Source organism: Vanacampus margaritifer, chromosome 1 (assembly GCF_051991255.1).
Source record: "Vanacampus margaritifer isolate UIUO_Vmar chromosome 1, RoL_Vmar_1.0, whole genome shotgun sequence".
In the NCBI taxonomy this organism is placed as follows: Eukaryota; Metazoa; Chordata; class Actinopteri; order Syngnathiformes; family Syngnathidae; genus Vanacampus; species Vanacampus margaritifer.
Window position 1 is genome coordinate 28,659,740 of NC_135432.1, and position 27,653 is coordinate 28,687,392.

Here is a 27,653-nt window from a genome sequence, read left to right on the forward strand (position 1 = left end):
ATATGATTAATATTTCATTTTTGGAATAACAATTAACCAGATTAATCCACCCGTTTTCAGCCATCCAAATAGCAATCTGCTGTCAACTGAAATGTACATTTAAGTGCCTATGGGCTTGCACTGCAAACGCCACAGCTCTTGTTTTATGGGTTTGGTCACATAACGTTCATAATAGCCAAACATTTTTTGCAAAGCAAATTTTTGACTTGGTTTCCGCTTTAAGCTGTTCATTCATGATGATTACCTTTGGTCCTGTGACTCCAACCACTGTGCCTTGGTACATTAGTGTGTCATGAGGTCAGGTCAGGTGTTCAAAAAGTATAACTTATTTACTCCAAAACAATATTTTTATTTTACTATCTATGCCAGTGATGTTACGTACAGTGTCAGGCAGAACAATTAAATGTTCTTCTGTCACCAACACACATCGTGATTTCAGTATGCAGTATTTTTGTGACATGCTTGTTTGGTGGTGTGCCATAAGATGTTTCTCATGTAAGATGTATGAATGCCTTGGCTCAATAAATATTGGGAAACACTTAGTGTTCACCGCACCTTGTCCACCCCCCAATACTATATAAATAACTAGTTGTGACTACAAAAGTTACTATGGAAAACGTTGGTGGTGGTGGTGGTGCACAGAACAGCTTTGATTTGTTGATTTTTGCTAAGTTACTCTATCGCAATTTGTGTTATCCAAAAGACAAATATTAAAACATTTAAAGTCACTAGCTTTTGGTTCTTAGTTATTTATTAGTGTTACAAAGTAGGGTTTCGCAATAGTTAAGGTTTCATATTAGGGTTTCAAGCCTGGGTTAGGGTTTTTAAACAAGGGTTAGGATTTCGAATTGGGGTTTCAAGCCTGCAGGTCTGGGGTTCGGGTAGAGTACCAACGCTCAATTAACAGTAAGGCTTAACACCCTAAACCTTTTAAAACAAGGTTTAAAGAGAAGCTGCTAATGGTGCTATACAAACAACAGAGATAAATGGTAATTTAAACCGGAACACCTAACTAATACAATACGTTGTCAAGTAAAATTGCTCAACGATGGGAGGCAGCCCATAAGATTGCGTAATTAGCATAAACAGGGCTAACTAAATGCACGTTAGCCAAACCTTAGCAGCCTAAACTTACCCGTTAGCAGAATGCAGAGGAACGTTAGCATCGTTTCCCCCTCACCCTTCCATCAAACAGCAGGGTCGGAGTGACGATGACCGGCCGGTGGAGTGTCGGGAGGACTCTAGAAACACACAGCATGTGCTAGTTTAGTTAGCAAAGCAGACTAAGTGCCAACTAGGAGCGCTTTAACTAAGTGGCGAGTACTAAACAGCTGTAACGTACACCAGGGATAGACATTTCTGCTCCTAAAAGCGACGCCGATTACAGTAATGACGAAAGTGAGGCCGTCACAATAATTTGACGTCCATGTCGGGAATATGTTGTGTCAAGAGTGGAGTTCATCCGGCCCGGGAGATTAGCGGTTCTCCAGGCGGCCGCCAGGGATCAGCATTACACCGTAACCATTGTTCAAAAACAAACTGCAACTTTATTCCTTTATATTGAGCTCTTCATTGATTTTTACAAAGCAGCAAATTATCGACATGTTCAGCATCACGAGGTTACAAAATGGCATGCGATTGACTGGTTTGCGCAGCTGCGTTGTCACGTGGCGCATGAAGCACGTTCAGTTATTTGCTCTTTTTCATTCATTTGAATATTGTACATTCATGACCTATCCCTAGATCATGTATTCTTCAGACAAATATTTACTGAATTGTACACCGTTCTGACCTGCAAGTGGTTTCTAATATTAAATAACCAAAACTAATGTAATTTTAAGGGTATAAATGGTGCCCAATTTATTACCTTTTCCGGTGGTGCGATACATTCTCTTGTGCCACAAATGGCACTCACAAATTACCACCATGTTTTGTTCGTACTGTTATCTGACATTTCGGGGTTACGAATGGCATATAATGAACTAGTTGGTGCAGTGGCAAAATAATCATCATGCTACACAAGGTGAATAATTAATTTGTATGGCCTACAAGTTTATTCATACAAATATTGAATGCAATTATAACTTAAGCATTAGTATTCCAACACAGGAGGAAGGTTTTTCAGTAAATTAGGTTGTCCTTAACCATAATTTTACAGGATACAAGTTAATAATAACGCTCATAATAATGTGTCATCATGAGCACAGAGGCTTCTGTGGTATGTTATCTCCTCTCAGTTGATAAGATCTCCGAACATGCACAGATGTTTGTAGTACTAACATACGGAGAAATGGCAGGATTAAAAACAGAAAAGACAAATGTTTTCACAAATGTGTCCAATAAAAAAAAGAAAATTTGAGTCTGGCCATAGTTAAATTATCTTCCATGACGACAATGTACAGCACACAATTTATATGTATGTCACTAGAAAAAAAAGAAAAAACATTGCGTTTGTCTCAATGCCTTTTATTGACTCATTTGTCAAATAAGCATCAAACTTGTCATTTTGTAAATAAAACGTGACCATCCTTTTTTACACAAAAAAATTAAGATGTAATGTAAATATATTTTCATATGTATTAAAGAAAATATGACTCAGTTATTTTCTATAAATCTAACTTGAAAACAAGCATACTATAGTAGTCCAAAAATGGTGAGTGTGTTCATTGAAAGGTGACAACAGCGCTATTACTACTAGCGCTTTAAGCTGAATCATTTCCCTTCATAATAACTACATGAGAAACCTCCATTCTCATGTAATCGAATTCGGCTATCACTGATAATACAAAGGAAACAGACATAAAATAACAAAACTAAAAATAATTTAGTTAACTTAACAAAAGTCATCTGGAAAGGTGGCCTGTTTTTGTCCCCACAGGTTAGCAACTTTTTGTTCCATTTTGATAAACAATATGATAACAGAACAAGTCGCTTCAGTTCCAAAATAGAAGTCTCTCAGGCACCACACTGACATGAACGTGCTGCAATTCAAACTGTCCAGGCATAGTGTGGCATTCAACGGTTGCCGGAAAGAAAACCACCAAAGTCACCAAACGGCCTTTTTTTTTTTTTTACTTTGACTCTCCCAGTAGATGGACAATGAGTTCATACGTGGACAGGACGATGGCTGTGTTGGGGATTTGTCTAATTAGCTGTGGAATGAGTCCTCTATAAAAAGCCGCGTAGCCTTCCTCCAAAGCTATTAACCTCCCGGTCTGAAAAAAATACTTGTACTTGCTGCCTTCCTCACGCAGTCGAGTCCGAATCACTTCTGTGGAGACAAACAATACATGATTTTTAGGTCATTTGGTGCTGAAATCAATTGTGACAGGAAGTGTGCCTGGAACAAGCGCTTACCATGTGGGTAGGCTATGCAGGAGGCACAACCTTTTGAGAAAGCAGCTGCCATCATCAAGCGCAAAAAGTCAGACGCTCTTTTCTCGTTTTCACTATTTGGCGAGGCCAGCTGGTGGTCGGCGAGCCGCTTTTTTAGCGTCTCATAGATGAGGAAGCAGATCATGGTCTCAGAGATGCCGGCGTAGGATGCAGTCAGGCCGCGGTAAAAGCCCCGGATGCCCTCCGTTTTGTAAACATGGCGGGCGCATTGCAAGGCATTCATCTTTTTCTCTCCTCGTGCTCTGAAAAGTCACACAAGCATCCTTCAATTACTGACAATAATCACAATAGATTTTTTTTAAGGAGAGGCTGACATTTTATCAAAACTCTTTTTATTTGTGGAACAAAGTAGAGCAGTGACCCCCAAACACTGGGCAGCGTAACAGATCCAATTTCACCCCCTCATCTCATTTTCAAAAATATGATCTTTGTTCTTTTTGTTCATCTATCTATCTATCTATAGTGTATGTAACATATTGATTTTATCATCACAATTATTATGAGACTGTCGACATGTTTACAAAAGGTGCAGATGTGCAATGTGCAAAAAATTTATTTTTTCTCAGAATAATCTGGTGGAATTTATAGTGTTTTGAAAAAGAGCTCTTCAAATATTAATCTTGGGTTTATCCTTTTGTTATATAACAGCTGTCAATCTCTAACCTTAGAGTTAAATGAATAACAAACTATCACGGTGTTTTGCTTGAAGTCACCCAAGACTTTTCCTGACTTGTATGATGCTTATTTGGTAAAAAATAAATGTTTTTTCTTCCTTAAAACAAAATAAGTAAGTAAATAAACCAATAAATAAATACTGTGACCTTGCATATTCAACACCCCCTCCACATGCAAGTGTAAATATAGACTTTTCGTCTGCACACTGGCCAATGCGTCAGCGCTTGTGTATTTACGGACCCAGATCACAAGCTCAGAGTCACGTAGTGAATGGTCCAAGGACAGCAAAAAAGTGTCAGGTGGTTGGGGCTTCTGTTGTAAACGCCATTCTACACACGGACTGCGTCCATGTAACCTACTCCAGGCTTTCCTAAACGTCACTAAGCCAAGGCACATACTTTATATTGGGGAGAGAAAGAAAAAAAATCTCACAGAATACCACCAAACAAAGTAGGTCATAAAAGGGCTTAATGTATTTCACAAATGTATTTTTTACTGTTCAGTTTAAAACAAATGCTTTTGAATTATTCTGTTGTATGACACACTATTTGCTCCAACTGTAACTTCAAGAAACATTTAATTGTTCTGCCTGTCACTATGTCACAAGTATAGATGGATGAACGTTGAACAAAGATGAATTACCTGAGAAGAAACAAAAAAGTTGGACGAATTAAATGAAATTAAATGGGAGCAATTTACTTCAACACACCTGTCGAGCTCTCACAATATACTAAAGCCTGCCACACACTCAGTGATGCCTCCGAACCTGAATTAAATATCTTTTAGTGCACATGGTTCAACAACCAGTTTTAATGAGTGGCCAAAGGTCAACCACTGGTTTTGAAATTTCAATCTGCAAGGTTGCAGATTAACAATGTCACAGTTTATCTAAGTTAGCAAGACCCAGCCAAGCCATACGAATACTACAGTATTCATATTGTGTTTTACAATATTATTTAACTATCATTTTATATGTAGGCTACCTGTGGATGAAATAATGAAGCGTGCAGGCTCTGTCAACAAAATGCACACAAACGATGTACATAGCACGTCGGTTATAGTCAGTGAATGGGGGAAGGAAGAGTCTCAAAAACACACTTCTTGCTTGATCATCAAGCTGTTTCATGGTGCGAGTCGGCTATTGTATTTTTTATTTTATTGTATTAATTTTTTTACAACGGTCCATTTCAATGGGGTTCTGCCACGTAGGGCCAAATATGCCGTCACACCGTGGTTAGGAACCACCGGTCTACTCTATGCAGGCCCAGATGGTGCTTAAGGTGCACTTAAGGCCGTACTCACTTTCTCTCCAGCTGCATCCTGGTCTTCACCATCCAGACGGGGTTCATCAGGGAGTTTGTCACAAAAGCTGAGGGACAAACAAAATGTTTATTCTACTTGTAAACAATTTTAAGACACGTGAGAATTAATGTTGAAGCCCGCCAAAACATTTGACTGGCTGCTGAATCACATGACACTGCTTTGAAGCCGTGTGTGACAATATCCTCGATAGAGGCTCACCTGCAATACCAGCAGAGGACATGTGTACAGCACCACTATTAGGAACCAGCATCCCATTGAAAAGCTCTTTGGATTTGGAATATGCAGCAAAATAAATGGCTCTGAAACACAGGAGAACAAACTGGTGAGAACTCACCACACACACACACGCGCAAAACAACACGTGAACACATTCTCAAGCTGTGTAACATGTGAGTGTAGTTTTATAGGGCCATTCATGATGGGATTGTGGAGAGCATGTATTGAGATGACGCCAGAATGGGCTGAATAAGCACCGAGAGCCCCAGTAGCCACAAGAGCTGGTCTGAATGGGAGCATGTCCAAGTTGGCTAGTGGATCAGGGGAGCGGTAGCATTAATGGATAAAACACTTGTGATGCGGCTATTCGTAACCCCATGAGTGTCTCCAGCCAGCAGTCTCAAAGGCCAATCAGTGGTTTGTTATGCATTAGGACATTTATGGTAAAAGAATACATCTGGAGGATGGGTTTGCTTGTTGGCACATTAAAAATGAGGAAGTATAAAATGCATCGGAATAGTATACAATAGAATAGAAAGTGTTACTGCCGTCATATGATGGAGAATGATATAGACAAAACAAAACTCCAACATTTGAAGAATAACTAGCAGGAATAGAGAATTAAATCATATAAAGGCTACACGAAACAAGAATAAATACAGCGCAAATGGCTGTAAGTCACACACGTCATATTAGTGTATAGCGGCAGCGGAATCAGGAATGTTTTAAATGTAAAAAAGTAGCAGCAATGGAATAAGTGTTGGGTGTGTTTTGTAAGTTCAGTGTCCATTCATGATTTGAATGTTGCAAACCCAACATGTTTGGTGGGGGGGGGGGGGCAAACAGACAAAGAAAATTCTGATACTATAAGAATAAAATCCTAAAAGTACAGACAGAAACCTGTTCATAGTAACAGTTGAGGAGCTTGTAGTGACAATGACGACTCAACAACAATAAAAAAAAAAAAAAAAAAAATGTTTTGACACATGAACACCATCAGCAGCATGAATGAACAGTTTCATTTGACTATGCTAACACTTGGAAATAAGTAAGCATTGAAATTATATTAACAAACAGTCAGGTCTTGAGAGAAGGATATCGGCAGCTCACATTAAGATTGCGCTCATGTTTGTGTGCATGCTTGAAATATGTCTGTGTATTTTTTGTGGGAGATTTTTCTCTCCTCAAATTTTGTTAATTCCCCTCTGAGAATTTGGACATTGTTGGTATGAAAAGGTATCGAAAAGAAGAAATGAGTTAGCTGACATTAAGATGTAGTTATAAATAAAATAGTGGAAAAATATGATGTATAAAATGTTTGTTTTTTGTGTTATGTCTATATGGACAAGATTATAATGTATGTGTAGTATATATATGGATATTAGACATTTATATTTCTACGTATTATATAAATTAAGTTACAGTAGTTAAGGTAGTTAAGGGGTAGGAGTTCAAAAAAAAAAGTTTATACTTCTTCCTACTCCTTTTCAGATTATGTGTACATGCTATGTGTTGTTTTATTTTTGCCTTTGCTTTACACAACATGTTCAAAATACACTACATTCATTAATTAATTTAAAAGAGCTTTAAAATAGCTTCTTGTTCATTAGAGCAATCAAGCTTAGAAGTGTGTAATATAAAGTTTTGGCTTTCGGGGTTTTGGTGTTTTTGAGTACAAGGACATCTCATAGTGTGTAAACAGTGACTTGCGCACCAACTGGCATGCGTCACAACATTGCCACATTGCCACTTCGACTTTGTGCTACAAAAATACAATTATGTAAGCATGGCGAGTGTTGCCTAAATAAGGAAGATACGCTAATGTGTAGCCGCAGCGCAGCGTTTGCTTTACCTTGAGGGAGCCACGCCAACAAGATTTGGCCCCAGACCACGGAAAAGAGATCTTGGTCCCTCTTTCTCGAGGATTGATCTGAAAGAAATACAAAACAATTGGTTAATACAAAGATAAACTATGTATTTGATTGTCTTTGTATTATTTAAAAAAATAAATAAATACATAAACTTGCATTCATGCAATGATGCCCTGTTCTATGAATGGATATTATAACATCCTCCTAATATGATGAAGTGTTGCATCAGAATTGCTTCCTTGAGACAGATCCAGACCAGACACCAGAACCCAGGCTTAAGGGTGGGCCCATTTATTATGAATACCCTACAGACAGCATTAACTTGCCCCATATATTTGGATAAATTCACGTGAGCACTTACTGGGCATCTATCCATTGAATGGCGTCCGCTGACAGTATTATCATGGACGGCATTTAGAGTACATACATATACAGTAGACGGCAACGCCGTCGTAGTACGTTGACGCCACAGCCATATTGGATGAGGCAAAGTGAAGCTATTTGTAAAGATGATAAAAGGAAAGCAAAATCCAACCTCATTTTAGATAACCAAACAATATGTGGCGCTCGTGGTTTCTTTTTTCAAGTGGCTCTTTAGTTGCAGACACGAATGTAGTTGTAGTATGTCTCTCCTCACTTGAAACTTGCAGCTAGCTTCACTTCTACAAAATGTACTTGACTCTTGCATGCCAACATTGACGTATTGGCACGTATAAGTAAGTCTGTAATAACTGTTGCAGATAAGACTGCCAATCAAACTTTTCCACCGCCGGAACTTTTGGAGAACTTTTCAATTTACCTTGGTTAAAATTCAGTTTGCACGTTTTTCCACCAACAAAAATTTCCGGGGTAATTCAATTCCCCAGGGGACATCCGAGTTATATCTCAGCAGCAGGGTCTTGCTGAGCCAAGCTGGAACTTTGAGGGGACGGGCTGCACTTATGGAGGACCAAAACAAAATAAATAAATTACTAACTAAATAAATAAATAAATGACTAAAATTGAAAATAAAAACGGATGCAAAAAATGATGTTCATAAATGTAATCCCCAAAAATATTAATGCAAATAAAAATAACAAAAAAAAAATACATATATGCATAAATAAATAAATAAAAGTAAAAATAAATACAATGTTTTTACATCGGCTGGGCTCATCAAACTCATTTGAATTAATTACGGAGAGCTCTAAGACGCTGTGGAAACATAAATGATAAATTCCCTGCGGAACTTTGACAACCAAGAACTTCCTTTATCCAGAACTCAAAGATCCTGGGCTTGTTGGTGGAAAAGCAGCTGTTGTGACGTCTTGCAAGCAAGAATGCCGCCAGAAAACGTTGCTTGGGAATGTCACGCTTTTTATTTGTCTTGAACAAACGGCTACTGTTGGCCGTAGCCGACGCCGAAAACAAAAACAATTCACCAGCGGCGAGCAGTAGCAACAATAACCATGAATGTAATGTACCTCCCTCCACCGCAGACCTGTGTTGCATTTACTGACACTCGGACAGAAGAGTGCGAAACACAATGAATGAAAAATATAGTAATAAAAAAAAGGAGAACCATTTTAGTGATACATGCCTGAAATGGGGGGGGGGGCGCAAAATCATCTTGGTGGGCGGGCACGGACCTCTATGGCCCACCCTTGACGATGAGTGTGGACAAATCCATACATAGCCCCTAAGTCACATGCAATTGGCTCATCTGCTACACAACCCCACCGCCCATCTTTTTAACTTTGGGTGACCTTCTTAACTCAGATGACTGGGAATTAAATGTGGTAGGAAGCAAAGCACTCTGTGTTTTTGGCTTCTGTAACATACAGGATGTATTAACCCACTAAAATGCTCTTACAGTTACAAAACACCTGTTTTACAACAACAGCCAGGTCAAAACGAAACTGTCTGTTTTGAGGTCAAAGTCACTGGCTGAGTATACTACTACTGTATGTGTTATCTGGTACACTGTAAAAATGTCATTCATTGCAAAGACAGCACATACTGTAACTGTACACATAAGAGAGAAAAACACATTTGCGCTAAAACCACCTGAGAGCTGAACTGGTACACAAACATGTGTCCATTGATTTGAGACTATTTTATCATCTGTTTGGGTGTCTTGGGCCTTAACATTTCAACCCTCACTTGACATCATACCAGACCAGTTTGCAGTCTCCGTCATCTGGGTGTAATTTAACACTGTCGCTACAGCACCCTATTTAAAAAAATAAATAAAAAATCCCTTGTAGATTCTTGCATTATTCTCTAAAGCAGACTTATAAAAATAAAAACAAGGACATCAATATGCTATAGTACATGTGAAGCGGTGTCTGGTGGAGAATGATGGTGTGTCACAGCATGCAGCTGTTTAGGAACACCAAGCAAGAGCAGGCAGTACACCGTGTACTTAATCCTTCTTTATGTGCAAGATTAGTGGCACTCATTGGTAGACTATGACACAGCCTTTTAACCAGGAAATGTTGAAAAAATAACAGAATCTAGGTTGTTATACAACTACTGTACTCCCAGAAAAAGTAGCTAAGTGGACTGTATACAGAATACAAGGAGGCTCTCCCTATGATATTCCTTGGGCTTCCACTACATTACATAAGTCTTTAAGCAGCAGTAAGTATGACATTGTACTGTCTACATGTGTAGGAACAAAGTGTTCCCACCGTGTGTAGAGAACTGCAAATGCCTCAAATTGCGCAATGCAACATGAGCTGATAGGGGCTTGTCTGACAACATTTTACCGTAAGACTTGTAACAGCCCAGGCGTAACAGTCCCTGGTCGGATGACCCCAGTCCCACTCAGGGTGCCAAGCTGGACCTGGAAGACGGGCCGGAAGGTGAGCCCGGAAGACTGTAGTCGTGTCTTTAACACCTCCAAGGGGCAGGTCACGATGGCTCCCACTGTACCGCTACACCTGCAAAACGATATGAAGGGGAAAAAAAGTACATTATTCAGTTGCTATGTTTGATTACGTATTCAACACATCAGTTTAATTCCCAATATGGAAGCCTTGCAGTTGAAGGCCACAAGACCTAAATAGTCTGGTCACGCGAGCTGCTAGCGTACCTCACAAGACCGGAGGACTTTCAGTGTGCGTCAATAACTTTGCACTTGTGCTTTCCCTTTGGTGACCAGTTTCCTTTTTTGGGAGGAAAACCATCATTTCGCATAATCTACCGCAATGATTCCTAATCACCGTGCCACAGGAAATGATAACATTTCACTTAATTGTTCCGAAAACTCTGATCTCTGTGTGTGCCTTTCTTCAATTCCAAAGGAATAAAACATTTATGTTCAAATAACCAGGCCCAGATTGCGCACAGAGGAAGTACATTTGTAACAAAATAGAGACAAGATTAACAATATTTCAGTATACATAGAGTATATACTTTTGTCACTTTTTTTGGGGGAAATCAGCGGTGACATTTTTCTAATGTAAACTGGTATGCGCCTTGGCTCAATAAATACTGGGAAACACTGCTATAGTGGAAGTGATCAGTAGATTTAGTTCATGTTAGGGATCCCTCGATGCCCCACGAGTTGTGACTATAGCTGCTGACTGCCAACCGGCAAGTTTCTTTGATGGTCCAGGATAATTGCTAATTAGGTGTTCAGGTTGAGTTAATGTTTTGTGTCTTACCATGCAATGTGCTCATGACAGCTTTGATTAATTGTTATGAGCCAACTGTGCAGATACTTTTTTCCACATTGGTTGAACACATTTACAGCTGTTTTTCTGTTGGGCAGTTGTCGCAGTTAAACCCATGCATCCGTGTCACTTGCATAATTGTATTTCGGTTTGTTTAAATGTTATCTTTCACCCATTTGCCATGTAATTAATGCTGGCTTGCATTTCAGAGCAGCTGCAATTCCTATTTACACGGGCAGTCACGGAAGAGCATTCGGTTTCACTTTGTGATGAAAGTGAATTACAGTGTTTCCCACAGATTTTAAATCTACTTGGGTGGGTGGACTCGGGGGGTGGGTCTCAGTCCTGTTACTACTTATCCTCTAGCTTCACAATTCACAAAGTGACGGCAAACTAATATTACATGTGGTATATCTGGTCGCGACATGTTTTTTCTTAAATCTATTTTTAATAATAAATAAAAAAACATATCGGGTGGTGGCCAGTTTACTTGGGTGGCCCACCCAAGTATTAACATGGTGTGGGAAACACTGTGTTAATTTATTTTTGTGCCACATTATTAAACAGATTACTTTCACCATCAACAATTATTATTCATCTAATACAAATAATGCATCTTTGCACATCTAGCTATGTTTTCAGTGTTAGTGACAAGCAGAATAATCAAATGTGCTTTACTAGATGACCGAAGGTACAAGTACAACTAACCTGCCTATTAACCTGTTGCACTTCAACAGAAAACCATAATAGTTTTGTGTTCAACAACACATTCATTTCACAAATGGTAAGTAAATTGAGATGAGAAGCAGTCATTCATTTCAGAGTATTTATAGTACTTTTTGCGAAATTTGACACATTTGTTTCCCCAATGTTAAAATATGTGCCTTGTCGGGAAAAAATGGTCTATGTTCTGCTAGAAAGTACTAAATTTCGATAACCCTCTTGTCACGTATGTGTTGAATGGTGTAACTGAAGCCACTGCCAAAGTTGTTGTGACTTTTCAAGGGTAAAATGGCGTCATTTTAACTAAACATTCTTGGTTCAAGCTTGACCTTAACATGAGCGTGTCGCTTGTAGTCACCTCGGCAAGTGACGATTTTTCCTCCCCTTAGCGCTACAAGGAACATTTATGGTTCTTCTCTCTGTACACCAGCAGCAAGCTGCTGGAACACAGCCTCGTTACATAATAGCAGATGACTACAACCCGTGCGATCCGCCATCGTGCCAAGTAATCGCTAGCTAAACTTCAACCTCACAGTGGCAGTTTAATGGAGCATTTCAAGCACAAAATGCAATGTTATCAGCTATGAACTTGACGCACGATTGATATATAGCGTGCTAAGCTTAGCTAGGTAATATCCGAGGACGAATCATGCGATATGTGTATGATGTTGCCTGCCGGGTGACTGAATGACAAGTAGGTTTCCTAAGGGGTGTAACGAGTTTAAAACACACAGACAGTATTCTTAAGGCAACCCGTTTGTATGGGAAATACATATATAATAATGGAAGAACATAGGAAAAACGTTAGCTCCAAATGATAATGAAATGCTAACGCCAGCTAGCCGGCGCTAACCAGTTAGCGCGCCGGCTAGCGGCCCGGTAGTATGAGCCCAGGAACTATTCGCTTACCGAAACACTGTTATTTTAACATTACTATTTATATTTATTTTCGACAAATGTGTTGAACTGCCCGTTTAGAGGCAGCAGCATTACAATGACTTACCCTCCAGCAAAGAGATGCAGAAGCGTGTCTTTCTGGGCCATCTTCATATGCCTTTTCTTCAAAAAGCCACCATACTAACGTGATATGTCCGATTAAACTCGATTTAGCGCAGAACGAGCGGTAGGCTTTTTTCACGTGTACAGGGCTCTGGCTCTAGTCTCTGTGAGCAGACTGGGCGGAGCTGTCAGACAGAGGCAGACCAACTGAGGAGGCGTCGCCCACGCTGACGTCAGCAAGCCGGATGAGGGCGTTGTCTGTGACGTAAGTCACACGTGCTTGGCGCACCGCGTCTGTGACCTTTTTCAAGTCGTGCTTTGTTATTGCTACAAACGGTGAGACAAAAGGAGCACGAGGTCAATCGTGTTGGACTTGTTGTGAATTTGACAGTGGTTAATACAATGGCTGCTTATGGTGATGTTGAATTTCTATTTATTTGTCCACAAATCAACTGTGGTTGGTTACTGGACTTGTAACGCTCTCTTTCATATTATGTGTTAAATGATGACACAGTTGCTCAGGCTGTTGATCGCTTTATTCCTCCGACCGGTAACCTATTGCACATTTTAAATTAAAAACTGTTATTGGCAAAGACATCACAGCTCATTTACAACAAAGCAAAGAAAGGGCAAAGCTATTTACAAGGAGCGCTGCAAAGCATGCTGGAAAGTGCGCTTTGGAGTCACAGGAGTGCCAAAATTAATAGTAATAAATCTTCTCTTCTATTGATTGCTTTGATAAGACTACATTTGTCAATGTTGTATTTTATTTATTAATGTTCTATTTTATTGATTGTCTTTGTATTTACTATTAATTTTGGCACTCATTTGACTCCATAGTAAGCTGCCTCACCAAAGCAGCAGCAAAATCTGACACATATTGTGATTCCCCCCTTCGCAAACTATGTAAGTTAATGAAAGAGAGAAACCATATTTTAAATTCCATTGTTGAGGGGGGGAAAATCACTTATCTTTACACTCATTGAGTTGTATAATACGCCATCTCTTGCTGCAATAGTCCATCCTGATGTTTACTAGCCAGATGTTTATCTACCAGCAGTTAGCCTCCTCTAGCTGTGATAAGAACTGGAAATAACTGGACATAATAAGGCTAGAAAAACAACATGATCTTTCCTACTGGGAGAACAACAACAAGGAATGTTACTGGTTTAAACTTCAGTGGGCATGTGACTCAAGTGCTGCTACGTGGACCATAAAGAACAAGTGAAGGGTGCGGTTATAGATAAATATAAAATATAGTACAACATGGAGTTCAGTTGGTGGGTCAGCTACATCAACTTTTGTATATTTGAGAACAAAATCCTCTTGGCACTTTGGAGCAAGGTTGTTTGGTCTTGCACTGACTCCAGAGCTACTGACTGAGCAGAATATGAAATATGCAGTTATGTACATTGGATAATGGGGTAGTTTGCCAATCATAATTACAGTATACTTCTTATCAAGTTCCGATGTAGGTCTTAATAAATAAACCTTCTATACGCCACTACAAGGATTTGTCTCACTCAGTCTCTGTATCTGTGAAACTGATACAAAAAGGAAAGGCACAAATGAGTTCCACAACCCATATACTCACTTTCCTGGTATCCTGTACAGGGGTGGGCACACTCGGTCCTTGAGGGCCGGAGTCCTGCAGGTTTTGGATGTTTCCCTTCTCCAACACAGCTGATATATGATCGGATCAACAGCAGGCTCTGTATTAGCCTGATAACGATCCTGTTGATTGGAATTTTTTTGAAGTATTTCACCTCAGGTTAGGCATTTAACTCTTGCTATAACAGAGCTAGTATGAACATCAGCTATGGAAAACAGGAATAATTGACAGACTTCAGAAAAGCAATGAGTCATCAAGTAGCATAATTCAACTTAATGGACATCATAAGCCCCAAAATAAAATAAAAAAATCATGCTACTTTAGCCAAGTAGTTTTGAAAATAAAGGTAGCCTTTCCTTTTTTCTTTCCTAAAATGGCAGATTTTTCTTAAAATTCTTAAAGCTGGGAGAATGCACTTTTATCTTACTTTAATGACAATTTTGTTGGCGGTGTATAAAGGTGGAAAAAACATTGTCCTACTTTAGGCCAAACTGCAGGGAATTACTGTAGCCTAAAACATCTAGCAGTAGCTCTCTGCCACTTATCCGACGCAACCCACTTTTGCACTATAGTACCTTAAAATCCAAACTCAAAACATCTGCTCAGTATCACCTATACTTATCTTAACTTCTCTGCCCGTTTTTTTTAATATTTTAAATCTGTTTGACTGATAATAATTTATGCAAACTATTCCAATATACTTTAACATAGAAAACAACCCAAGGATCAACAGGAAATAATCTTTAATAGTTACATACAAACATCTACATCAAGAAATACAAATAAAATGCAAGCATTAAGGAAAAGACAGTTGTGGCATATAGAGTGCTGACTGAAGATAACAGAGCTGCATGTTTACAAACACCAGTATCAACAGGTCTGATATGATAGTACTGTATGGCATTTGACAATTCTGGCAGCACAGGACTGCACTTGTATGACATCAGAGCAGCACTTTGTGGATTGTCGTTATACTTTGTCAATCGTGGTGCTGTAAACGTACAGTTTTGTTGCTATATAAAACAAAATCTGACCCCCCCCCCCAGCACAACATGTGCCCTGATATATGCCGGTTCCATTCAGACATCTCAATTAACAGTTTTTGTTTTTTAACTGTGTGCTAAACTGTTGACGATGAAAGTGGGAACACCACAAGTCAAAATGGCACTAAGAAACCCCAAAAGAGACTTTAAAACACAATGCAATTGCAAAGAGAAACATTTTTTGCAGATACATGCAATGAATCATCACAGTGACATTTCATAAGATTTATGCTGATGTAGTAGTTCCTGTCGGATGCCTTGAGAGTGGACAAGAGATACTAGGTCAACATCTTGCTACATTAGTCCCACTGGAATGGTCAGCATCAGTTCAATTGCAACCACAAATGTCTTAGTTTATTTAAAAATAATTTGTTAAAAAAAAAAAAAAGACCGCCTCCACCCATCCATTTTTTTATAGCAGGGACGAGGCTCAACTGGAGCTTGTCTCAACTATTTGTTTGCATGGTGCACGTAAATGCTGCCACCTAGTGGCCATTGCACAACCGCAACTACACGTCAGTGAAATTTCAGTTTATTGCAATTAAAAATATTACCAAGACAGTCTTGAGTTTTACATGAGATACTGACCACTATTGGCTTGACTGTCAAGGCAATCCCCCATCAGCATGTGCATAGAGCTCAGTGATTCCTGATTTCATATAAGTTAAGAGTACAATTGGACAAAGTCATTAAAATATGATAAGAACCTCAAAAGTGAGTCCAGCCACTATCACAAAATCATACTTGTCGAAACATCCATGAGCCAAAGTCTGTCCAACAGGCTTCAGAAATGCTGTCAAACAAGTTTGACCAAAGAAAGATCCCAGAGAAGCACAAGAGAGAAAAGAGCGGGAGAAGGGGTGGGGTGTAGCTACGACTGAACTTGAACGTGCCGTCATTGGTAGAGCAGGTAGTTCTTGAGAAAGGCCGGCAAGGGCAGCCTGTGAATTTCACTCAGACGTTCTCGCCCTAGAGCCACCCGCACAGAGCGTCGACACAGGTCCATCAGGGACAGAGGTTCAGCTGGGGAAAGAAAAAAAGGGGGGGGGGGTAGTTGTTCAAGAATGTAATGGATCTTACGAATGAATCAAAACACATCATCCACTCAAACAAAACCATCCTGATAGGCCATATCATTTATACTTAAAACTAGAACTATCAAAAGGAAGTCATTTTGACTGAGTTCAAATTACTTATTTTGAAAGGAAACATTTGTTTTTTCACAGAGAAAATATTTGCAGTTCCAGTTTGTAAGTTTTCATGTGTAACCGCTGAGAAGTTGTTGCGTCAAATAAAACACTCAATGTAGTTTTGATTTAGTATATGGATGTGTTTTTACATATTCCATCAACACTAACAAAAAAAAAGGCAATTTGTGAAACTTCAGCTCAGTAAAGTACAAAGAGCCGATAATCACAAAAGTTGAAATAGAGCTGAATGCAACCTTTGAAAGGGTCTATTTGTTCAGTACACTGGTGGAATTGTTTTCTTCATAACTAGCTTCAGAATTCTAAGAATTAGGAATGTTAGAATATTGCTGGCACTGTGAATAAAGGTTTTGGGACAGCATGCATCATACATATGACTGTTAAAACAACATTTTATGAACTGAACTCAAAGACTTCCATGTACAAAAAAAGGCAAATTTCTCTCAAATATTGTTGAATGTGTCTAAATCTGTGGTAGTGAGCACTTCTTTGCAGAGAATCAACCCACCTCACAGATTCGGCAAATAATGACGCCGATTAGAAAGCATGATTATCGCACACGTTTGTCTTCGGTTGCCCACGATTGACAGCCACTCTAAAATGTGCAGTTTTCAATCACAAAACACAATGGCAAAATGTTTACCTTTGGAGATGATTTATGGTAGAGAACTAACCATTCAACATACGTATACGTGACCATTTAAAGCCAAGAATGGTACTGTGACATGAGTGACACATCTGGTGTCTTTCTCGCCATTAATGGCAAATGTGACCATCTCTGAACTGCAAATGTAAACGTTCCCATTGTTTGTATGAAAGCTGTACAAAGAGCAAATCAAATCAATGTGAATGTTAGCAGCTTGTACTTACGGTCAAGTCCGTTTATGTACCGCATTCGTATTTCACAGTGTCCCCACACAGCGCTCACCACTGGGTATAGCTTCCTGCCTTTCAGTCCTCTGAAGGCCACCCCCAGGTAATGGCCATCTACAATGTAACCTAGAGTCCCTTCGTCCATGTCCAAAACGACTAAGAGGGAGTCCGGTATGATAAAGGTGTCGTCTGGCTCGAGGAAGCACGGGTACGTTTTCCCAGAATGATTGCTGTCATGGTAGAGTTTACTCCTGCACAGGTCCCAACCCCAAGACTCGCTGTTGCTTCCCACCAGTGCCGTGTAGCCCACCGAGTGTAGCGGAGCGTCGCTTGTTGCCACACCGACCACAGCGTGTGTGCCTCTCTGATGCATGACCCAGCTGATTTCCCACACATGCAGTCCCCTTGTATAGCCAACACGGCCCCGGATGGCATCCGTGCTTTGCGCCACGGGGTGCCTGTGGAAAACTAGCTTGTTATCGTCCTTGACAAAGATGTTGAGCGAGCGGTCGTCATTGTTCCACGAGTGCTTGACCTGGACGTCTGCGCTGGCAGGCGGCATATCCAGCAGAAGGTCTAGCCGAGAAGGCTTGGTGTGATTCAAGGCCTGTAGCTCCAGCTTCAGGGGGCTGAATGCTGGATCTCGCATGTCAATAGTTTTAATACCGACTGGGACTTTTTGCCCCATACTATGGGTATTTACGGCTCCGGCCTTGTCTTCTTCCTCCTCCCCCCTCCTCAAAGTCCAATGGGGGAGTAGTCAAGCTCCAGTCTACTCCTGTGCTCATGCAATCCAAGAAGCAGATTGTTGCTCCTCTGGTCTCTGGTTTGAGAAGATGTGGTTTGGACAGCCTACCTGGGAAGACAAACAGGGAAAAAGAATAGCAAGTTATGGTAGGCTAACCAGTTCGCTAAACCACTTTAAATTCAAGCATCCTAAACATTTCCCTTGCCTTTATTACAACCAGTGGCTTCCCATCCCATTGGATACTTAGTCAGTGTTTCAACTTTAGTCTATTTGGATAATAAAAAATAAATAAACATGCATCTGCCATATCTGTCCATTTAGGTATACAACACCACTATATCAGTATGCTAAGTTCAGCTCACTGAAAAAGTTAGGGCTATTTTAAATTAGTGAGGAATAAGTGGTTCAGGAAATGGATGGATGGATGCCTAGTTGAGATTATGTAGAACAGTGGTTCTCAAACTTTGTTTCCTAAAGTGCTGAGCAAGTAATGGATATTTAGTCATGATTCGGATTTTGGTTCCTCATGATTAGAAATACATCAAAATACAAGAAAAAACGATGACCTTACCAATGTGTTACAAGCAATTAGTGTGTAATGTATGCTATTCTGACATGAATAAATTCCCTGGTACACAAAAATAAAGTCAACCTGAGCAGATGGGCAGAAAATGTTTTCCCAAAACACCCAACTTGAGACTTAAAGAAGTCTGTACATTTGACACACCGGGTGCCTACAACTTGTTCAGAAAGGATCTCATGAGTAAAACTTTTTTTGTATAGTCTTAACTCTAAGTGAGACTTGTCAAGTTTTGCTTGCCAAACATGCATCATTTATGATTTTGGGCATGTGGTGAAGCAAGATTGCGCACTGGGGAAATGAGCTGCTGGGAAGGCCTCTAATTGAATTGTAGACAAGAGTTCATTGAGAAGGGCCTTAGCTCGTCTTCTAATGCAAGTAAACAACCATTTAAGTGGGTCATGTCTCCTCAATGATTGGAAAACAGGGGGATGAAAAAGCAAACAGCGGGTGGCCAGTATCTGAATGTAAACAATCTCTTTTTGAATGCTTGTCCAGCATTCAGAAAGATTAAAACATGTTTGGTTGCAGACTGTTGGGGTTCACACTTCACCATTTCCACTCTCCTGGGTAAACAACCACAATATGACAAAAACAAGTAAATAGCCCCAACAGAACAAAAACAACTTAAAAATAAACATTCCCATTGAGAACTATGTTTTGTTGTAGGGATGTGTATGCTGCTATCCTGGCCTGTGCTGGTTGGCATTCAAGTGCCCTTGGGTTGGTTGGGCTCTGATTAAGATGCAAAAAAATAATAATAAAAGAGAGAGAGACAGAGCTGAATATATTTGCTGGGCCAAGGAAACAACTCTGGATTCTAAGACAGAATTTTGTCCAGGCCAATCAGAATCTAAGCTCATTGTCTGCTTGTTCAGCTACGGAGTACGTAAAGGCTTTGGGTTTGCAAAGTCATCCAAATTGGAGCTGTCAAAAGTGAGCAGTCTGAAATGTGCCATAATATATTGTCTGTTTGTTACTTGTACGGAAGAGCCTAAGTGTTAAATTCAGTGAGTTGATTTTGTGGCCTAAAGAGGACATCAAATAATGACATTATGGGAGGTTGAAATACAGCCATGCAGACCAGCGCTGACTGCATCCATGCAGAGATTCTCACATCACAGTTAATGACAACCTTGCTGACCTTGTTACTGCATTATTAATTTGACCTTGACTCCAGATGAAGAAATGCTTTTTGATGCCACAAAACAATGGTAAACTACCTCCAAGGTTCACAACAATCCGCTCCATGATGCTCCGTTCTGAGTTTCCGAACGGTCTGAGTGAGGCAGTGCATTCAGATGGCATATTTCGGAACGAGTGCACGGGAATTTTGGCGACGGTGAGCTCTTATGTTCATAGTCTTGGTTTTTGTTTAAAAAATATATATATATTTTTTTAAATAGACAAATAGTAAGAAACCTGCAGAATAGCTAAGTAAAACTGCAATAGATGAAGTTACGGTCAGCTTCCTTTTCTGTAAATATTCCTAGAGCGTGTGGTAACTGGACAACTTCAAACCCACCTCAACTCCAATAGTCCGTTTGAACCATTTCAATCCAGTCTTCGTCCAAAACACAGCTCCGAAACAGCCCTACTCAAGGTCACAAATGATCTCCTTCTCTCCTCTGATTCCGGTCATCTAGTAGCCTCATTCTTCTGGACCTCACCGCCGCATTCGACACCATCAGCCACTCTATCCTTCTGTCCCGTCTTAAGACTGATTTTAACATCATCGGTTCCGCTCTGTCTTGGCTTCAGTCCTACCTCACAAACAGACAGCAGTTCACTCACATCAATCGCTGCTCCTCCTCCATAGCCCCCCTATCTCAGGGTGTTCCCCAAGGTTTGGTGCTTCGCCCCCTTGGCAACATCATCCGTCATCATGGCCTTTGTTTCCACTGCTACGCCGATGACATACAGCTTTACATCTCTACCACATTCATAAACTCCAATACCATTACCACCCTCACCCATAAATCAGGGATAGGCAAGTTCGGTCCTAGAGAGCCGCAGTCCTGCATGTTTTTGATGTCTCCCTCCTAGAACACAGCTGAGAGGATTGTGCAGAACGTAACGATAAGCTGATGATTTTAAACACCAGGGTTTGGAGGCATGAGACACCGAAAACATGCAGGACTGCAGCTCTCTAGGACCGAACTTGTCTATCCCTGGTCTAAATGATATAAAAACCTGGATGAAACACAATTTCCTCAAACTCAGCAGCGACAAAACTGACATAATCCTCATTGGTCCAAAAAACCTCACAAAATCCACTAAAGGTTTCTGCATGAATTTTGATGACAATATCCTCACTCCATCCCCACTCAGTCGTAATCTTGGCATCATCCTTGACATTACTCTTTTGCTTGAACCTCACATCAAGCAAATAACCCAGACAGCATTTTCCCCATCTCAAAAATATAGCACAACTTCGCTCTTCACTTATCTTCTCTGCTGCTGAAACCCTGAACCATTTTTTCATTACATCCAGAATTGACTACTGCAATAGCATTCTTTATGGCATACTATCCAAAATCCTTAATAAGCTACATTTTATCCAAAACTCTGCTGTCCGCCTCCTCACCCACATCCGTTCCCGTGAACACATCACCCCTGTCCTTCAAAACCTCCACTAGCTCCCCATTCCTCAACACATCCAGTTAAAAATTATTTTAATTACAATCAATGCTCTCCATAATTTGGCCCCGCCATATCTCACAAACCTTCTCCACCAACGCACTCCATCTCGCTCTCTCCGCTCCTCTGGTTTCAACCTTTTGTCCCTCCCCTATAGGACCAAGCTCCGAACCTGGGGAGACAGAGCCTTCTCCATTGCCGCCCCCACTCTCTGAAACTCACTGCCTCAATCACTCTGTGCCTGCCCTGACCTCTCCACTCTCAAAAAAGAACTCAAACCCCATCTGTTCCAAGTACTGATTTTATTATTGTCCTCGATCATTTTTGGGACTTTCTGTGAAGCGTCTTCGAGTATCTTGAAAAGCGCTATACAAGATAAATGTATTATTATTATTAATGAAAACCCGCGATCAGAGTTAAGCTGCAATTACCGGACCGCGAAGTAGCGAGAGAAGATTATTTTACGAAAGCAAAGTCAATATTGTCAAGTGAACTACTTTGCCAACCCCTCTAGTTCTACTCTAGTGTGCGGAATCATTTTCATATTGTTTTCTATAGGACACAAATGAAGTCTGGTGGAATGCAATTGCAGGCAATCATGCTGAACACTATGACTGGCAGTAGAATATTATTAAAATGACCTTTTGAAAAATCATCCCTCTTTGGCCCCATATGCCTATAATTCAAATTTTAAATTATTTTAAAACTTGTCATGGTACAACAGAACCAGCCTATCATAGATCATATTGTGAAAGGTAGTGTGACCAAATTGTGAAAGTTAAAAAGTAAAGTTAAAAAGAAAGAATTGTACAGTTCTCTAGACAAATGTAATGCTGATATTGTATGCAGTCGGCTGCATCGCTGGGGCTGGAAAGCCACCGTCAAAGTCAGCATCCTCACCAGATTGTCTGGTATGCTGATCATCTGTCTTTATATTTTAAACTTGATTGATTGTACATTCCTAAATATACTACATATCAAACCGATAACACGTCTGGTTTGGCAAGTCTTCAAGCCATGCTAACAACGTATCAACCATGTTATACATTAGAGATGTACCGATAACGGCAATATCGTGATATCGCGATATTAAAACGGCCAAAATATATCATTGTCGTCATGTCACCATGTTAAAAGCAGGGGTCCATTTCACAAAGCATGTTCAACAAACACAGAGACTAACCCTGAACAGCGAGTGGACATACACTGAGAGAAGAAACTGCGTTTTCGTTTCCAGGACAGATGATTTGAGGTAATTGTATCAATGCAGAGTAGTTTCACCTGGCGTTACCACTGGATTACAAAAACCACATCAATGGAGCCCGGATCCATCAAGTCACCGTGGCAACGGGGAAGCAGAGCACGGCGCCGCACTCTGCTTCCGCGTTTTGTTGTTGTTTTTTTACCCCTCTCAACTGAAAATCTTAATTCGCACTTGACTTAAAATGAAATATAAAAACATTATTCAAAGGGTTATAAGAAAAAAACGGAGTGCAAGACACAATATATGCTGTGATGCGAGCGCATGACTACGGCGCCGATAATGTTGCAAATGTAAGGACGGATTAAGTTGTGTATGTAGATGATGGACTGTGATGTGAAACTTTACCGCTCAAAAAGATAACGGTCCCGAAACGCCAGCATATCTATGCACGGTTTGATAATCTCACGACGAATATTGAATTCCCTGCGCAATAATGCGGCACCTTCATCAATGGGGTCATTGTCAAAAGGACATGCCATGTTTGTGACAAAAGTGGACTTTACGCTATAGGCGTACGTGGCTTTTGTCAGGGACGTGGAGGGGGGGGGGGGGGGTGAAGCTACAATCAAATTTTGTTAGCTGCTTGAAAACTGTATACCAGGGGTGGCCAAGTTCGGTCCTCGAGAGCCCCTATTCAGCCTGTTTTCCATGTTTCTCTCCACTAACACACCTGATTCATAATCAGGATGGTTATCAGGCTTCTGCAAAACTTGCTGATTATCTGATCATTAGATTCAGCTGCACTGCAGGAGGGAAACATTGAAAACAGGCTAAATAGGGGCTCTCGAGGACCGGACTTGGGCACCAATGCTGTATACTCTACCTAGCTTACTCAAAAAATGTATGAACTGCTTTGATTGAATTACTATGCAAAAAAAAAAAAAAAAAAGTATGCCACAATGTTAAAAATGATCTGGATGCAAATTCAAAATGTTTATGAAATTTGATATGCAGCTTCAGCATCAACAAAGTAGAATTGATTTGATTACATTATGATCATCTATTTTACAGCGCCACTGTCGCCACAGCAACGCGGTAATTTTACAGCTTTGGATGCAGCATCATTTGTGTAACAGAGGTGGGGCAATATCTGCGTGAAAGGGAATAGTGGAGCAAATTGCTGCAAAGCTCTGATTCCTGTGTATGTGCACCGTTGCTGCAATATCCCACCTTGCTGGGTTCATTGTGAAAGGCACAGGCTGACAGCTAAGATATTCTAAATTTGCAAAAACTGTGTGATCGTGAAACTATGTGAAAGACGACGGCCTATTGGCAGGATGATTTGGTACCCCCACAGATGTGTCGTCAAGTGCCATTTTTTGGGGACAGCTACCCGGAAAAAAACGTATTTTATTTTTTTATGTGACAGGTTGCGTAAAAGAGGCTCATGACTGATCAGTCTTGCCAGAGGTCTCACGCTCTAGATACGGCTACATATTGGTGTAATTGGGAGCAACTTTAAATTCTATTATTAGATGAGAAGAAACACAATCACTAAATAGCTTAAGGACAGAGTTTGCTTTTATTTATTTACACAATATAGAACAGCTCCCACTCGTCTTAACTCGGGTTGAACGATTAATTGCATTTTTAATAGAATGGCAATTGGATCATCAAACACATTTCTGTCAAGTCTGCGATCTGACTCGTCGTCGGGAGCGGAGTGGATTTCAGAGCAGGCACGACAACACTGCAATTAAAGTACGCCGCCAGGGGGCGTGTAATTTTTGGTGAGCTTTCCATCTCACGAGAGCTTGAAATGAGTAGTATGTTCGACTTTATTCACCTTGCGAGATTAAAAATAAATAAATAAATAAAATAAACCCCATAGTATATGTTGTTTGGGCTGCTGTTACATGTTGTGTAATGTATGTGTGTGGCACTGTAACTACAAGTGTCAGCTGACAGAACTGTTGTGTGAGGATGCCGCCGATGAAAAATAAAAGGGTTGAGTTGGATTTACGTCTCTGATGTTTAACCACACTCACAACCACGACAGTGTGCGCACTAAAGTTGAGCGGCGACAAATCAAAACCCATCCTCTGGTCACATGATTCTTATATGGCAGCTCGGTGCACAATTGTCAGCAGTCACATATTAAGAGGATAAATGGGTACATATGTGGCCAGATGCAGTGTGGGCACATTACAATTTATATTCTGCTTGGTTAAAATGCCAGTGCTAAATAAATATCTTATAATAATAATATCATTTTAATTAATTATAATAAATGCAATGATAGTAAAAATTGGCAGATTTTTTGGGGGGTGTTTCGGTTTTCGGTTTTGGCCAAACATTTTCATTCTGGTGCATCCCTAATATTTATCCATCTTTGCTAGTTGATGGGCACCGCTTACACTAACAACAGGGCTGCGAACTGAGAGGAGGTAAAGTACTTTACAAAAGCACAGTCAGTGTTGTCCACTCAGTGATTTGCTTTCTTTACTTAGCAACTTTCTGACCACTTTAGTGACCCGTTTTCAAAAACGTTAAGCGACTAGCAAGTTTAAATCCTGCTAAGAAACAAACATGATCCAAATCATTTTAACTCCGTGTTCTTCATGACAAGAAAGGAGTTTGGTGGAAGACAATCACAAACTCTATCGCACTGAACATCCCTCAAGACCCATTAATACATGTTAAAAGTAGTAATGTATCACCATTTTAAAAACTCACCAAACTGACCACTGATCTCAAGGTTGCACTCCCAGGCCACAAATATTTGGAAACGTCACCCTATCACTCACCTGTACAACTCTGTGTGGGGAAAAAAGAGCAAGCTAGAAATGTTGCACACATCCAGGATGTTACATTCATGTGATACGTCAAAAATCAAATCAGAGCTTGAAATCGCCCCAGAGTTAAATTGGGAGGAATTATTGGTTCAGTATGTCCATTTTACTGGCGTGGTAGTCACCATATGTAGGTACAAGCATAAAAGAAAAAGACTAGACAATTTGTTGCATATTATTTTATGGATAACTGACCACTGGATTCTAAACGTGAAATAAAAGTGAATGATACTACCAGAGCTGGACTGGCCATCTGGCATACAGGGCAGATGCTTTTTAATTGTTATTTTCCTACATTTTACCCCAAGAGACTGGCCCACAATTTAGAGGGATCAGTCTGCTAATCCATTTCAAATAGCAAACTGAAACATCAGTGGCTGAACTACATGTTAGGCAAGAGTCTGGCCGGGCTGGGCCTAAGTCAAAATGCCAGGGCCAATTGTTTTGTGTTAGTCCAGCCCTGGGTACCACTAACGACAGTCTCCATATTGGCAGCCTGCAAACAAATAAATAGCAAAGTTCCATTCACGTTTCAGAGACACAGGAGACTATGCCAAAAAAATTCCAGAACTGGCATCACAAAAGATGTATTTCAAATCCAAACAAACTACAGACTTTCATGTACTCTTCCCAGGTACTACGCAGCTCCTACGTCAAAGCCATCTTGATGTGAAACACATCTTCAATATGGACACAGCCGTGGTTGGGAAATAGCAAAAAAAATTAAATGACATTTATCCAGGTTGGGTGAGTAAAAGGTTGCTACAGCACAGTGACGTTCTTCTCAGCCAGGAACTGTCAGGTGTTCAGGACCTATGAGCAGGCAAGTAATAGCCAATATTGTACTTGCCTTACCACAACATACCAGTTCGGTTGACCAACCCACATTTAAGAAAACTTGTTTGAGTTCGAAATATAAAACGTTTGTGACCAGTCCTGGAACTTTTCTGACATACCTCGTCTTGTGAGGACCGAGGAGTACGGTTCAACACAGTAAACACAGAACGCCTTGACATGTTACACGAGCTAATCTTTCTAATGGACCGTCTGCAACTCAATAATGGTGGGCTACGTATTAGCAAGAACCAAGATCTGTCAAAAAAAAAGAAGAAAAGGACAGAGAAGCTCGTGAAAATGAGGGGCCGCGAACCAGATTTCGGCGTCTCAACTGGACGGAGACACGAGCAGGTGTGTGTGTGTTTTCGACAATAAAGATGATAAATGGGACCCCACTATGAAAGAACGAGATGCTTGGACAGCTACCGCACGACTAGTAAAAACGGCTAGTTGAAAGGCGTTTTTTTGTTGTCTTATTTTAAAACACCCCTTGCATTATGAATCAGCTAAACGGAAAGCGACGTTGTGTGCCAGGTTAGCGTTTGGGTGTTGTTGAGATGTGTTTCCATGTCGGCTTACCTTTGCCCATTCGAATCCGGACGACATGAATTAGGTGAAGTGACGATGGCTGCTAGCTAACATATCTCGGGTCACGTGGTGAAGTGCTCCCAGCTGCTGTGTGCTAGTTAGGACCTCCCCGTCTCCGTCCCAGTCCTCGTCACCACGAAGGCGCATAGCTCGCTCCACTCCACCGGTGCAGCCTCCCGTTTGCTCATTCAATGTGGCTCATTCCGCAATCACGGGGCAATTTAGGCACCAATGTTTTCATGTTTTTATTATGTTTTTAAGACAACCAGATGTGAAGCCATATAATTCAATTTGTCAAGCTCAACCATCAACGGTGCATTTTTAACGGCCCATTTTATTTGTTTATATCACATATTTTTGTATTTCGCAACCCTGTAAAATCTGATACAAATATACAGTATTTCAGTTAGTGTTGATTTTTTTGTCGAAAAAGTGTTTTTTCTTTTACGACCTTAAATTTTATTAAATTTTAACACTATGCTAATTAATGGTAAATTTGGAGTTTTAGTCTGAAGAGTACATGCTAGCTGTATTAGCTGCTATGCTAGCATGTAAAGATAAACTTTGTAGGTAGTGGTACTGTGTATAATAAAAAAAAAGAGAAAC

The 27,653-nt window shown here is 40.3% G+C and overlaps 3 protein-coding genes across 6 annotated transcripts in view; all 3 read right to left on the minus strand.

Moving 5' to 3' along the window:
- The window catches only part of LOC144035611 (uncharacterized), an 11,483-nt gene extending 9,181 nt beyond the window's left edge, over positions 1-2,302 (minus strand). The window contains exons 1-2 of one of the 2 annotated variants that reach the window (XM_077545426.1): positions 1,343-2,302; positions 1,136-1,241 (exon numbers count right to left, since the gene is read on the minus strand). In XM_077545426.1, the coding sequence (XP_077401552.1) occupies positions 1,136-1,166 (31 nt within the window). In that variant the 5' untranslated portion in view covers positions 1,167-1,241; positions 1,343-2,302. Of the gene's footprint in view, positions 1-1,135 lie in introns of both variants that reach the window. The other variant, XR_013288470.1, reaches the window with a different exon arrangement.
- Positions 2,303-2,450: 148 nt separating this feature from the next.
- On the minus strand, positions 2,451-13,053 carry slc25a33 (solute carrier family 25 member 33). The gene is made up of 7 exons (XM_077545444.1): positions 12,867-13,053; positions 10,232-10,405; positions 7,463-7,540; positions 5,593-5,693; positions 5,374-5,440; positions 3,358-3,638; positions 2,451-3,271 (listed from the first exon to the last, which is right to left on the minus strand). Exons 1-7 carry the CDS (start codon positions 12,911-12,913, stop codon positions 3,072-3,074), a joined length of 948 nt encoding a protein of 315 aa, XP_077401570.1. The 5' UTR covers positions 12,914-13,053; the 3' UTR covers positions 2,451-3,071.
- Positions 13,054-15,200: 2,147 nt separating this feature from the next.
- Positions 15,201-27,204, minus strand: spsb1 (splA/ryanodine receptor domain and SOCS box containing 1). Of its 3 annotated transcripts, none has more exons than XM_077548500.1 (4): positions 27,039-27,204; positions 25,507-25,587; positions 17,596-18,450; positions 15,201-16,540 (listed from the first exon to the last, which is right to left on the minus strand). In XM_077548500.1, the coding sequence occupies exons 3-4, from the start codon at positions 18,284-18,286 to the stop codon at positions 16,413-16,415; spliced, it is 819 nt and encodes a 272-aa protein (XP_077404626.1). In that variant the 5' UTR covers positions 18,287-18,450; positions 25,507-25,587; positions 27,039-27,204; the 3' UTR covers positions 15,201-16,412. The 3 variants fall into 3 exon arrangements, with proteins under 3 accessions (XP_077404626.1, XP_077404608.1, XP_077404618.1); XM_077548482.1 differs by having other exon boundaries at positions 17,596-18,454; XM_077548492.1 differs by lacking the exon at positions 25,507-25,587 and having other exon boundaries at positions 17,596-18,454.
- Positions 27,205-27,653: the final 449 nt, after the last annotated feature.